General features: G+C 42.6%; 3 protein-coding genes and 1 non-coding gene across 4 annotated transcripts in view; all 4 read left to right on the top strand.

Moving 5' to 3' along the window:
- Window positions 1-4,924: 4,924 nt before the first annotated feature.
- LOC141485977 (histone H2B) lies at window positions 4,925-5,386 on the top strand. The gene has a single exon (XM_074183739.1). It carries the CDS (start codon window positions 4,951-4,953, stop codon window positions 5,320-5,322), a length of 372 nt encoding a protein of 123 aa, XP_074039840.1. The 5' UTR covers window positions 4,925-4,950; the 3' UTR covers window positions 5,323-5,386.
- A 1,083-nt stretch (window positions 5,387-6,469) lies between these two features.
- LOC141485975 (uncharacterized) lies at window positions 6,470-7,318 on the top strand. The gene has a single exon (XM_074183738.1). It carries the CDS (start codon window positions 6,524-6,526, stop codon window positions 7,265-7,267), a length of 744 nt encoding a protein of 247 aa, XP_074039839.1. The 5' UTR covers window positions 6,470-6,523; the 3' UTR covers window positions 7,268-7,318.
- Window positions 7,319-8,939: 1,621 nt separating this feature from the next.
- Window positions 8,940-9,449, top strand: LOC141485971 (histone H4). The gene has a single exon (XM_074183734.1). The coding sequence runs from the start codon at window positions 8,994-8,996 to the stop codon at window positions 9,303-9,305; it is 312 nt and encodes a 103-aa protein (XP_074039835.1). The 5' UTR covers window positions 8,940-8,993; the 3' UTR covers window positions 9,306-9,449.
- A 2,934-nt stretch (window positions 9,450-12,383) lies between these two features.
- Window positions 12,384-12,731, top strand: part of LOC141486045 (small subunit ribosomal RNA) — a 1,920-nt gene continuing 1,572 nt past the window's right edge. Inside the window, exon 1 of the ribosomal RNA XR_012467601.1 lies at window positions 12,384-12,731. This exon is cut by the window's right edge and continues 1,572 nt beyond it. This is a non-coding gene — a ribosomal RNA (small subunit ribosomal RNA).

Genomic DNA, 12,731 nt, shown 5'->3' with positions numbered 1-12,731 from the left:
TTTAAGCATTATCTGTCATTCTTTTGAACAAGTATCTGTATCAGAAAAATCTGATAATTAGAGGAAATTACATGTCTCTTCTTAGCAACTAATTATTCGAATATTATTATGAATTTTAATCTTCATTATATATTCAGGAGTCCATCTCCACTTACAGACAGTAAAGAATTGGAAGCTGATTTAATTACAAAGCTCTATTTAAAGAAGAACAAACGCAATGCTAAGAAGACATCATGGACACAGCTGGTCAGCAATGGCTGATCATGATACAAGAAATATTCGACAACAAATATCTGGTCCGAAAAAATGCCAGCTCCTCAGAAGAAGGCTGAGAAGATATGGGGAACAAATTGACCTGGCCGAAAAAACGCAGGAAGAAGGAACAAGGCAAGAAACCAAAGCAAAGCCCCAGCAAAACCAAAACAAGAGGGAAAAAGAAAAAGACAAGAAAATAGACAACCGCCGCCATCAAGGAAACGGAAAAGAAAAAAGAAGCCTCCCAGAAGAGGCAAAGAAAGCCTGAAACACCACAGATACGGAGACAGAAGACGGATTTCGAAAAGGCCGAAACGAGAAAGGCGAGGAAAGCAAGGAAGAGAACTCGCGACTTGTCGTATTACAAAAGAAACCGGAGGAAACGGAAATGGAGACAGAGGAAAACAACAAAACCGGAAGAGAAGTCCATTTTTGGGAACATACCAGCAATCGTACCAAACGGAGAACGTAAAACTCCGGAGGTCCAGTCTGGCCAACCCCCAGGCAAACCGAGGACAAGGCCAAGCGAACAAGGAGGATCAACAAACGCGGTCACGCACCCGAAACAAACAAATCCCATGTCACCACCACCAATAGTTGTCCATGACAGCAAACGGTGGAATGAAATCTCCAGAGGTCTCGAAGCCCGTAAAATAGGATATAACAAGGCAAGACTTACTAGAGATGGTATCTACATCTACGCAAACAACGAAGAAGAGTGGCGCAAAGCCACCAGATACATGGAAGAATTCCGCCTGGAATTCCACACGTTCACCCTTAAGAAAGAAATCCCACTCCACGCAGTGATCCGGGGGATACGGAGAACGTGGAGGACGCGGACGTCGCGGCAGATCTCACCAGACAAGGGTTTGAGGTTCTGGAATGTCACAGAATGACGTCCAGAAAAACCAGGACAAATTCTGCCACTATTCCTGGTCAAAGTGCCGAAAGACCAGGACAAAATATACGCATTGAGAACATGCGTAAATCTGATCGTGCGGGCGGAGCCGCAAAGAATTAACAAAAAGAGAGATAAGGCAGTGCCACCGTTGCCAGTACTTCGGGCATGCACAGAGATGTTGCCACGCAACCGCACGTTGCGTAAAATGCGGTGAACAACACGAGACTAGAGAATGCCAAAAGCAAAGGGAAGAGCCGGCCAAATGCGCAAACTGCCTGGGTGCGCATCCGGCAAGCTACAGGGGATGCAGAATGTTCCCCAAACCAAGACCCTCGCAATCAACAGGAAACAGGCCTCGACAAACGGAGAGTCAGAGGCCCCGGCAACAAACAGCTCAGAGAAAGCCAGCACCAAAGGCACAACAAACCGGAGGAAGCGAGCTGATCCAAATTCTAGGAAATCTGACGACTGAGCAGCAAAAGATCGCGCAAGCGGTCTTAGCAGCCCTAATCCAAACACCCGGACGACAGTAATGCCAGCACGAGTGCCTGGAAGACTAGTCGTAGGATCGTGGAACATCAACGGTTTCACAGAAAGAAGAAACGAGCTACTGGAGCTACTATCGCGCCTAGAAATAGACGTCATGGCGCTCCAGGAGACACGGATAAGAAGCGAAAAGAGCTACCGCATCCCAGGATATAACATGTACAGGACAGACAGGCCAGGGGGGCGCAACGCCGCGGGAGGCGTTGCGCTACTAGTCAAAACAGACCTAGCGCAAAACGAAGAAAGAAGACGGAAACCCAAATCGGCGAAGCAGTAGCAGTTAGAGTCAACGTGAGACGCTACGAGCAGCTGAAAATATCGTCGTATACCTACCCCCGCAAGGTAGAAGAATAGAAAGAACCGACTTGGCAGAATTATTCCCAGATCACCATCCCACAGTGGCCATCGGCGACTTCAACGCAAAGTCGCCAGACTGGAACTGTAGGTTCGCAAACACAAGAGGCAGAGATATAGTAAGATTACTAGACGAATTTGAGGACATCGAGGTAGTAGCACCGAACAGCCCAACGTACTACCCGCAAGCAGACGCAGTCCCAAGCACTCTTGACATCGCGCTAGTACAAAACATCGATACTACGGAGATGGAAGTACTAGAGGAAGGGTCGTCAGACCACAACCCCATCCTATTCACAATAGGAAGGGGAGAAGTGGAAGCAGACAACCCAACGAAGCGAATCATAGACTGGACAAGATTCCAACGAACCATACACGACGCGCTGGGTGAGATACCACGCATCGAAACAAAAACAGATCTGGAGAACGCCACGGACCAGCTTCAGCAGGCGATCACACAAACAACGGAAAGAAGCGCGAGGGAAGTCCCAGCCACGCGCTTTAACTTCCAAGAGCACCTTCCACCAGAAACGATGGAACTAATCAGAATAAGAAGACGCCTGAAAAGACAGTACCAAAGAACACGTGCACCGATGGACAAAAGGTGCATGAATAGAGCAAACAGGATACTGAAAGAAGAGCTGAAAGCGATCCGAGAAAGACAATGGACCACCCGTCTGGAAGAGCTGGCCACAGAAGATAGATCTGCGTGGCAAATGCAGAAGAAACTTAGGAACGGACCGCGACAACCCTGCCCACCAATACACGGCGAGCAAGGAATAGTCTACACTGACCAGGAGAAGGCGGAAGCATTCGCGGACAACTTCGAAAGGCAGTGCAAAGAGAATGACGTCCCGTTCACAGACGAGGTAGAGGAAATAGAAAACCAGGTGGAAAGAACGGTACGGAGGCTCAACCGACGAACAGATAATGCGCAACCCCTGGCCCCGACATCGCCTGAGGAAGTGAAAGACATTCTGAGGCACCTTATCACTCGGAAAGCACCAGGCCCAGACAACATAACAAATAGAGCACTGAAAGTGCTGCCGCGAAAGGGTATAGCAGCCATAACCAACATCATAAATGCTATACTCAGACTGCAACACTTCCCGTACCAGTTCAAAGAGGCAACGGTAATCCACATACCAAAGCCCAAGAAGAACCACCTGTTTCCAGCGAACCACCGGCCAATAAGCTTACTGCCATCCATAAGCAAAGTGGCGGAACGCGTCATCCTGAAGAGACTGGAAGAACAAACCAGAGAGTTAGGGATCCTCCCCAACGAACAATTCGGTTTTAGATCAGAGCACTCAACAGAGCTACAAGTCCTGAGGGTAGTGGAATTTGCGACAGAAGGCTTCAACCTTGGCAAAGGACACAACACCGGAGCTATCTTCCTAGACGTCTCCAAGGCGTTCGACAGAGTTTGGCACGACGGGCTACTAGCCAAGATGAGCGATTTCGGATACTCCAAACCAATGGTAAGATTAATCCAGTCTTTTCTAGCTGACAGGCGATGCCGATGCAGAGTAGGAGACGAATTATCAACAGTTCGACTACTGGAGGCAGGAGTCCCGCAAGGTGCAGTCCTTTCGCCACACCTCTACTCCGTATACACGGCAGACGTGCCCAAGCCAGAGAACAACTTTAACAAGTTGGCACTCTACGCGGACGACACGGCCCTGCTGGCGAGATCTAGGAGTCAAGCACTCGTAACAAGATACCTGCAACAACAGGCAGACAGATTAGAGGAGTGGGCTAACCTGTGGAAGATCAGTATCAACCCTGACAAGAGTCAGGCGATACTGTTCACCCGCAGGTTCGTACAACCGGAAGGCAACGTCATCTTCAACGGACAAGAGATTCCGTGGACAAACAAAGCAACATATCTCGGGGTCATCCTAGACAAGAAGCTAACATTCCAGGAACACGTACAACAGAGAATTGGAATGGCCAAACAGGCCAGAAGACGCCTGGCGCCGATCATAGGAAGAAGTAGTAACATGGCACTGAAAGTCAAGCTACTGATGATCAGAACGATCCTGATGCCGATAATTCTGTATGCATGCACTGCCTGGGGCCAGTGCGCGCAGACATACAGAAAGAAGATCCAAGCATTTATGAACACGAGCGTAAGGGCCGCCGTAAATGCTCCGTATTACATCCCTAACAGATTCATATACAGAGATCTAGGACTGGACACGCAGTATGTGGACGTGTATATGAGAGAACATGCAGAAAGCATGTTCGATAGAATCAGATCGCACTCAAATCCAGCGTTTCGCGATCTACACGATGCGTTGAATATGGGTGACCCCAGGTTCCGAGAAAGGGACAAACATCCAAGGCCGACAAGACAAAATCAGAGACCGCCCCCACGAGTCGCCGTCAGGCGGCTCAGGCAAGTATAAAAATCTTAAGTGTATTAACCATATATTCTCTTACAGGAAAACCGCGATTCAATTTCAAAATCACATTTCTCAGCTTCACTGGGAAAAGCCGACTATTACAACTATGGCCGCCGTTAGCTTTGGGGGCCCCCATGCAAAAATTCAATTAGGAATACCGCGACAAACAAGAGCCAAATAAAATTTAAACCGAGAAGTTAGATAGGGAAATAAAAGCACCTAAAGGCTGGTTTCCAACCAAAAGAGGTTAGATATCAATCTTGCTGAAGTGCCAGCAGCTGGATTGAGGACCGTTTCCTTAAGAAACGGGGGTGGAAGGAAAGGGTCGCCAGGTCCAAACCTGCGGAAGCATTTCCGTAAGGAGGGAGCTTGCGACCTGGGCACACAACCCGGGAGGGGCATGGGGGGCGTCTTTTACATTGAGTCGAAAGCAAACCTGCACGATAGTACTTGTTTGTTTGATATTGACGAAATTAAATTTTCAGAATGCCACCCAAAGCTAGTGGAAAGGCTGCGAAGAAGGCCGGAAAGGCCCAAAAGAATATATCGAAGACCGATAAGAAAAAGAAGAGGAGGAGGAAGGAAAGTTACGCAATTTATATCTACAAAGTATTGAAACAAGTCCATCCCGATACCGGAATATCCAGTAAAGCGATGAGCATCATGAACAGTTTCGTAAATGATATATTTGAGCGTATCGCAGCGGAAGCCTCCCGTCTTGCTCATTATAACAAGCGATCGACTATTACGAGCAGAGAAATTCAGACTGCAGTACGTCTGTTACTTCCTGGTGAATTGGCGAAGCACGCCGTCAGCGAAGGCACCAAAGCAGTTACGAAATATACCAGTTCGAAATAATTTACTTATTCCGGTCTACGATATACATTCTTAAAAAAAAACGGTTCTTTTCAGAACCACAAAATATTTATGAAAGAATTCTTACAATATCGTTTCGACGCTGAATGATAATTTATTTTTGCTAGGGCGCTAGGTCTCACTCGGTTGGGTTGCCTTGTTATCAGTACATTGTTACCTCCTTTCGTGAAACGCGCGATGATAATAAATAATTTTGCCACCTATATTTAGATGGTGCTTACCTACCTATCAACCTAAAAAGTTAACGTTCGTTACTGTTATACTAGTCATGTACTCTATTACTTATGTTATTTTTTAACGTGTTTTTTATTTACGTGCTAATATGTTGTCTAAAAACGTTTATGATTAGCATTTCTGATTTCGACTATAACATTGACGATTTATATATTTCGGGTGGGGGTGGGTGTGTATTACTCCGTTATAGATAGAGCTCACAGTATCGTCGTTCGTTCGTTCGTTCGTTCGTGTTGTAGTATCGACCTTTTTATTGAAAGTATATTACGATGATTATATCTTATCGAATATAACATTAATAACGTTCGTTATTATTCGAATGCCGTTTTCATCGAACACTTTTATAGGGATAATTTTTGAAAATGTTGATGCTATTAGAAGCGTCGGTTCTTGGTTATAGTCGTGTATGAAGGTAGACACGAGGTCTCTTCGATGCCCCTATTCACTCGTGTATTTATCGAGTATTATCGGCTAATGTATCATGTTTCTATAGACAGTCGCGCCTATGATATTTATTCGAAGGTTCCTTCCAGATCATCGATTACGAGTATTTTCGGAAAGGAATTGTCTGGAGTTACGTCAAAATCATCAATACTTCATATTTCATTGTAATTTACTGTGAGTTGTCGAGGTTTAATATTAGCTTTTTCTTATCAGAAAATATTTTCGGAATACGTAGAATCTATCCACGTTATTGTGCTAGTCGAAGTCTAAATAGGAAACCGGCATTGATTTCGTAAAGAAGTTGATGCGAACATTTCGACAGCAGAATGGAAGCCGTCAATATCGTGTCTAACGAGAATGTCGAGCGTTCAGTCTCCCGTCCGCCTGTGCTTCGACCCAGAATATTTAAACAAACGGAACACCAGAGGACTACATCATTCTCTCTAGACGCCTAACGAGTGTAGCATCTATCTTCCGAGAATATATTGTCAGTTGTTTTTTTACTATGGCAGACATAGAAAATCAGAATTCTTCGGCTTCGGCTAATTCATCTTCGTCGCCGCAGGCACAGTCTACTGCGAAGAAAGAAAAGAAAGTTAAAAATCCAAGAAGTAAACCTTCTCACCCACCTACGTCGGAAATGGTTAATAACGCTATTAAAGGATTGAAGGAACGGGGTGGTTCCTCTTTACAAGCCATAAAAAAATATATTGCGGCGAATTATAAGGCTGACGCAGAAAAAGTGGCACCTTTCATCAAGAAATATCTTAAATCTGCGGTTGCTTCCGGATCATTAGTACAAACTAAAGGAAAAGGTGCATCGGGGTCGTTCAAATTGGCATCGGCATCTTCTGGTTCGGCAAAACCGTCGGCTACCGAAAAGAAAACGTCCGGTACGGCCGGTGCGAAGGCCAAAAAAACTCCCGTTAAACGCGTAGCTGGTGAAAAAGCTAAAACCGGCAAGAAGGCTGCTGCATCACCGAAAGGTAAGAAAGCCTCTCCGGAAAAGAAAGCGGCTGCCGCAGCCAAGCCTAAAAAGGTAACTGCCGAGGATAAAAAGACCGTCGCTTCTAAGGTTTCGTCCGCGACTTCTGCTAGTAAAACCAAGTCTCCTTCGAAAGCAAAGAAAACTAACAAAGGACCAACAAAAAAGCCGAAAGCACCCAAACCGAAAACCGCGAAAGCGACCCCTGCATCGGCATCTTCTCCGAAAGCCAAAAAAGCTGCCTCTCCAAAAAAGAAGAAGTAAATTCTTCTATCAGTTGACTTCTCTCTCCGGCGACGAAGTCTAAGAAAACAAATGGCCCTTTTCAGGGCCACAATTTTTTTTACAAGAATTCGTATATAATTCAACTGTCCAACAAATATATAAATAAATAGTCAGAACTACCTACCTAGCCTATCCCTATAAACAGAAAAAAAATAGATAAATAATATTTCTTCCGCCGCCGCCGCCGACTATCGAATTGATATGAATCGAATAATTTCGTAAAAGAGTAAAAATTAAAAAATATTGCTCTGTCTTTCTATTTCATTGAAATATGTCTTGTGAACAGTTGACTTATTTTCTGATATTGGGATCGTTTCAGGAAAATGAGTCAAAATCATTTCGAGATTTCCAAACTAAGGGTGTTCCATTTGAGAAATCACTGATTTTTATATCTTCAGAATTACTCATCGACTCCTAATACCTCGTTCATCATTTTGGAAATGTTACTCCTCCTACAAGACGACGGAATGTAATATTTTGATGAATCAATAATAGCTTATGTATTCTATGAGACTTGTTTTCAATTTTATAGGGAAATGGCTCGAGAACCGAATAATACCTACTTTTTCTGTATAAACGATCGAATATCTCGAGAACGATTCATTTTTGGTATAGGGTATATTACAAAAAGTCACTCGAGATTTATGCCAGGTATTCAAAAATATGAATCAGAGGAAATTTACGAAAAGATGGTGATGTTATGAGCGATCTTTCATTCAGTGATCGCTTGTTTTTCGTTATTTATCTCAGCCGTTTCTAAAAATGATCTTTTCGAAAGATTCGTTTCGGAAAGTAAAAAATTTCAGTATTATAATCCATATTTGGATCATACTGAACATGTTCTGCAAACACCCGTGATTTAATATTTACGTGATGCGAGTTATTGAAAATATCATACATTCATTCATTCATTCATTCATATCTATCGATAAACGAATTCTTTCATCAATTGCATTTTGTGGTTCTGAAAAGAACCTTTTTTTTGTATATATTTTCAATATATATTGGGATATATATATATGAAATTAAGCTCGTTCTCCGCGTATTCTCCTTGCTAACTGAATGTCTTTGGGCATAATGGTAACGCGCTTGGCGTGAATGGCGCACAAATTCGTATCTTCGAAGAGTCCTACCAAATACGCCTCGCTAGCTTCTTGCAAAGCCATGACGGCTGAACTTTGGAATCGTAAATCGGTTTTGAAATCTTGAGCGATTTCTCGAACTAAACGTTGAAAGGGTAATTTCCTAATCAACAATTCAGTACTCTTCTGATAACGTCGAATTTCTCGGAGAGCAACAGTACCGGGTCTGTAACGATGAGGTTTTTTAACACCTCCCGTAGCCGGTGCACTTTTGCGAGCTGCTTTAGTAGCTAATTGTTTTCTCGGAGCTTTACCTCCAGTCGATTTACGAGCGGTCTGCTTGGTACGAGCCATTTTCAAAACCTATTGCGAATTGTAACGAACGAAATGTATACCGAACGATAGACGGACAACATATGAACTGAGTCGGCTTATACACGCCAACTATTATATACCATCTAGACGAGACGCCATTGGTCCGATTTCCAGTTGTGGGCGGAGTCATGAAATTTAACAAAACCCGACCGAGTTCGGTGTAGAACTTTAGTCGAAGTCTGTCGTTAGTATCACTAACAGTATTTCATTCGTATCGTGCAGTATATAATTTATTCTTAACATTCGAAATGACTGGTCGTGGCAAGGGAGGTAAAGGTTTAGGAAAAGGAGGAGCGAAACGTCATCGTAAAGTATTGCGTGATAATATCCAAGGAATAACGAAACCTGCCATTAGAAGATTAGCCCGTCGAGGTGGTGTTAAACGTATTTCGGGTTTGATATACGAAGAAACTCGTGGAGTACTCAAAGTATTTCTCGAAAATGTTATCAGAGATGCCGTAACATATACCGAACATGCGAAACGCAAAACCGTCACAGCCATGGATGTTGTATACGCCCTGAAAAGGCAAGGTCGAACCTTGTACGGATTTGGCGGTTGAATTTAATGCCTCCCCCTGTATTGTCCTTACCGTTTCCATAAAAAAAAGGTTCTTTTCAGAACCACAAAAGCTTATGAAATGAATTCGTGTGTATTTTTTATATTTTTGAAGTAAGTCTCAGGTCAAGAAAGTAATACAAATCATGAAATTATGAAACAACAAAATTTAATTGACGCTCCGGAGGGGCGACTTCATTGATGATTCCAGTGGCGCATTTGCTTTTTCAGCTGCAGGAAAACCCGGAAAAACCTGCAGCAGCAGCAAGCACCACATCATGTGAACATCTTGATCTACTAATGTCTTCTCTTTTATAAAACAAAATGTAGGGTATCTCCAGAGACTACAGTAAATTTAGAACATCGCCAGAACACTTAGTGACACGACTATCGTCAAACTTAATCGACCTCTGCCCTCCGGTAGCAAGCAGAATATCGGAAGCGTGAAATAAAAATTTGAATTGGAAATTTTGGCGAAATAACCCGAACGGAAAGTGTAGTGAAAATATAAAAGATAACGGAAAGTGTAGTGAAAATATAAAAGATAACGGAAAGTGTAGTGAACGTTTACCTCTGCCTTCCGCGAACAAGCAGAATATCGGAAGCGTGAAATAAAAATTTGAAATGGAAATTTTGGCGAAATAACCCGAACGGAAAGTGTAGTGAAAATATAAAAGAAAACGGAAAGTGTAGTGAAAATTTAAAAGTAGCGGAAAGTGTAGTGAAAACATAAATATACCGGAAAGTGTAGTGAACGTTTACTTCTGCCTTCCGCGAGCAAGCAGAATATCGGAAGCGTGAAATAAAAATTTGAATTGGAAATTTTGGCGAAATAACCCGAACGGAAAGTGTAGTGAAAATATAAAAGATAACGGAAAGTGTAGTGAAAACATAAATATAACGGAAAGTGTAATGAAAGTTTACCTCTGCCTTCTGGGAGCGAGCAGAATTTCGGAAGCGTGAAGAAAATATTTCAGATGGAAACTTTGGCGAAAATAATCGTGAACGGAAAGTGTGGTGAAAATATAAAAGTATCGGAAAGTGTAGTGAAACATAAATATAACGGAAAGTGTAATGAAAGTTTACCTCTGCCTTCTGGGAGCGAGCAGAATTTCGGAAGCGTGAAGAAAATATTTCAGATGGAAACTTTGGCGAAAATAATCGTGAACGGAAAGTGTGGTGAAAATATAAAAGTATCGGAAAGTGTAGTGAAAACATAAATATAACGGAAAGTGTAATGAAAGTTTACCTCTGCCTTCTGGGAGCAGCAGAATTTCGGAAGCGTGAAGAAAACATTTCAGATGGAAATTTTGGCGAAAATAAATCATGAACGGAAAGTGTGGTGAAAATATAAAAGTATCGGAAAGTGTGGTGAAAATATAAAAGTATCGGAAAGTGTAGTGAAAACATAAATATAACGGAAAGTGTAATGAAAGTTTACCTCTGCCTTCTGGGTGCGAGCAGAATTTCGGAAGCGTGAAGAAAAAATTTCAGATGGAAACTTTGGCGAAAATAATCGTGAACGGAAAGTGTGGTGAAAATATAAAAGTATCGGAAAGTGTAGTGAAAACATAAATATAACGGAAAGTGTAATGAAAGTTTACCTCTGCCTTCCGCGAACAAGCAGAATATCGGAAGCGTGAAATAAAAATTTGAAATGGAAATTTTGGCGAAATAACCCGAACGGAAAGTGTAGTGAAAATATAAAAGATAACGGAAAGTGTAGTGAAAACATAAATATAACGGAAAGTGTAATGAAAGTTTACCTCTGCCTTCTGGGAGCGAGCAGAATTTCGGAAGCGTGAAGAAAAAAATTTCAGACGGAAATTTTGGCGAAAATAATCATGAACGGAAAGTGTGGTGAAAATAACGGAAAGTGTGGTGAAAATATCGGAAAGTATAGTGAAATTTTCGCCAAAATTTCTCTTTGAAAATTTTTTATCACGCTTCCGAAATTCTGTTTGCTCCCATTAATTCAAGTATCGTCTCACCGTCTCAACTCATATGTTGTAATGGCGAGAAAGCGGTATAGGCCTTACACAAATTTTCACTACACTTTCCGATAAACATTGTAATCGAGACGTCCTGTTGTCAGAACGTTATCCTATAATATTTTAATATATCGATCGATATGCGTATTCATGTCTGATACAATATCATATCGACGGATATAAATTATATTGACTAGGACTATACGAAAAGTGGAAAAAACCGAAAGTCGCGTAGGGTCCCGTCAGCGTTAACGGAAAACGGGCGATGTGCTCGAAACGCCGCTATAGGGGGATAGGTACGTTTCGAAACGGATCGAAAACGCTTCCTCTATAGTATCGGCAGACGCTTGCTCGAGCGCTGTCGGTACCGTGGTCACCGATAACCAAATCACACGATATTCGTTTTTCTGCTGAATAATAACATTAATTCGATATCGTGTCGAGTGCGGGCTTCGCCCACGGTGGTGTGGATAGTTCGTAGTAGTATATCTTCTGCTTCTACCCAACCGAAACCGTCAGACACTGCGAGATCGCGGATTTAGCGAGCGTTTCTACGTAAGCGGTCCCTATGCGATCAACCAAAAAATAACAAAAATTTTGTTATTACACAAAATATGCGACAGCTCTCCTCTGTCCGAGCGAGAATAAATATAATTTCGGAACGAATCTTTCGAGAACACCGAGTCGCTTTCAATCTAGCGAAGGGTCGAGAGAATGTTCGAAGTTTTGTGCCGGTCGACGTATATATCGTCTATTATATATTGTATTTCGAAAAATTACCATACGTACGTGTACGCCGGTGGTTTGTGTAACATTATCATCAGGTCGAGTACGACGAGCGTGTGTTGTAATATTTCTTCTTGAGCAATGTTATAGTTCGATTTGTTGTCGGTCCGGTTTTATTTGAATGAAATAATGCAGAGACACATAGAGATATATAACAACTTTTTCGTTGAGCGTGGCGTTTCGAAAATTTATATTTCGTATAACGCACACACAACACGCACGAAAAGAGAATATAGATCTGTTTCCGTATTTATTATTATTTTAATATTATGGAGACTGAACTAGTTCTACGATAGAACGTCAGCTCCCTGGTTGATCCTGCCAGTAGTCATATGCTTGTCTCAAAGATTAAGCCATGCATGTCTCAGTACAAGCCAAATTAAGGTGAAACCGCGAAAGGCTCATTAAATCAGTTATGGTTCCTTAGATCGTACCCACATTTACTTGGATAACTGTGGTAATTCTAGAGCTAATACATGCAAACAGAGTTCCGACCGGAGACGGAAGGAGCGCTTTTATTAGATCAAAACCAATCGGTGGCGGGTTCGCTCGTCATCGTACACCTTGGTGACTCTGAATAACTTTATGCTGATCGCACGGTCTCGCACCGGCGACGCATCTTTCAAATGTCTGCCTTATCAACTGTCGATGGT

This window comes from Leptinotarsa decemlineata, unplaced genomic scaffold, assembly GCF_025532065.1.
Source record: "Leptinotarsa decemlineata unplaced genomic scaffold, Ldec_3_MD MMD2_tig00026342_RagTag_RagTag, whole genome shotgun sequence".
In the NCBI taxonomy this organism is placed as follows: Eukaryota; Metazoa; Arthropoda; class Insecta; order Coleoptera; family Chrysomelidae; genus Leptinotarsa; species Leptinotarsa decemlineata.
This window is presented reverse-complemented; position numbering and strand designations above follow the sequence as displayed.

Excerpts from the sequence above, each read along its gene's own strand:
- LOC141485977 (XM_074183739.1), top strand. The coding sequence starts at position 4,951 with ATGCCACCCAAAGCTAGTGGAAAGGCTGCGAAGAAGGCCGGAAAGGCC.
- LOC141485975 (XM_074183738.1), top strand. The coding sequence starts at position 6,524 with ATGGCAGACATAGAAAATCAGAATTCTTCGGCTTCGGCTAATTCATCT.
- LOC141485971 (XM_074183734.1), top strand. The coding sequence starts at position 8,994 with ATGACTGGTCGTGGCAAGGGAGGTAAAGGTTTAGGAAAAGGAGGAGCG.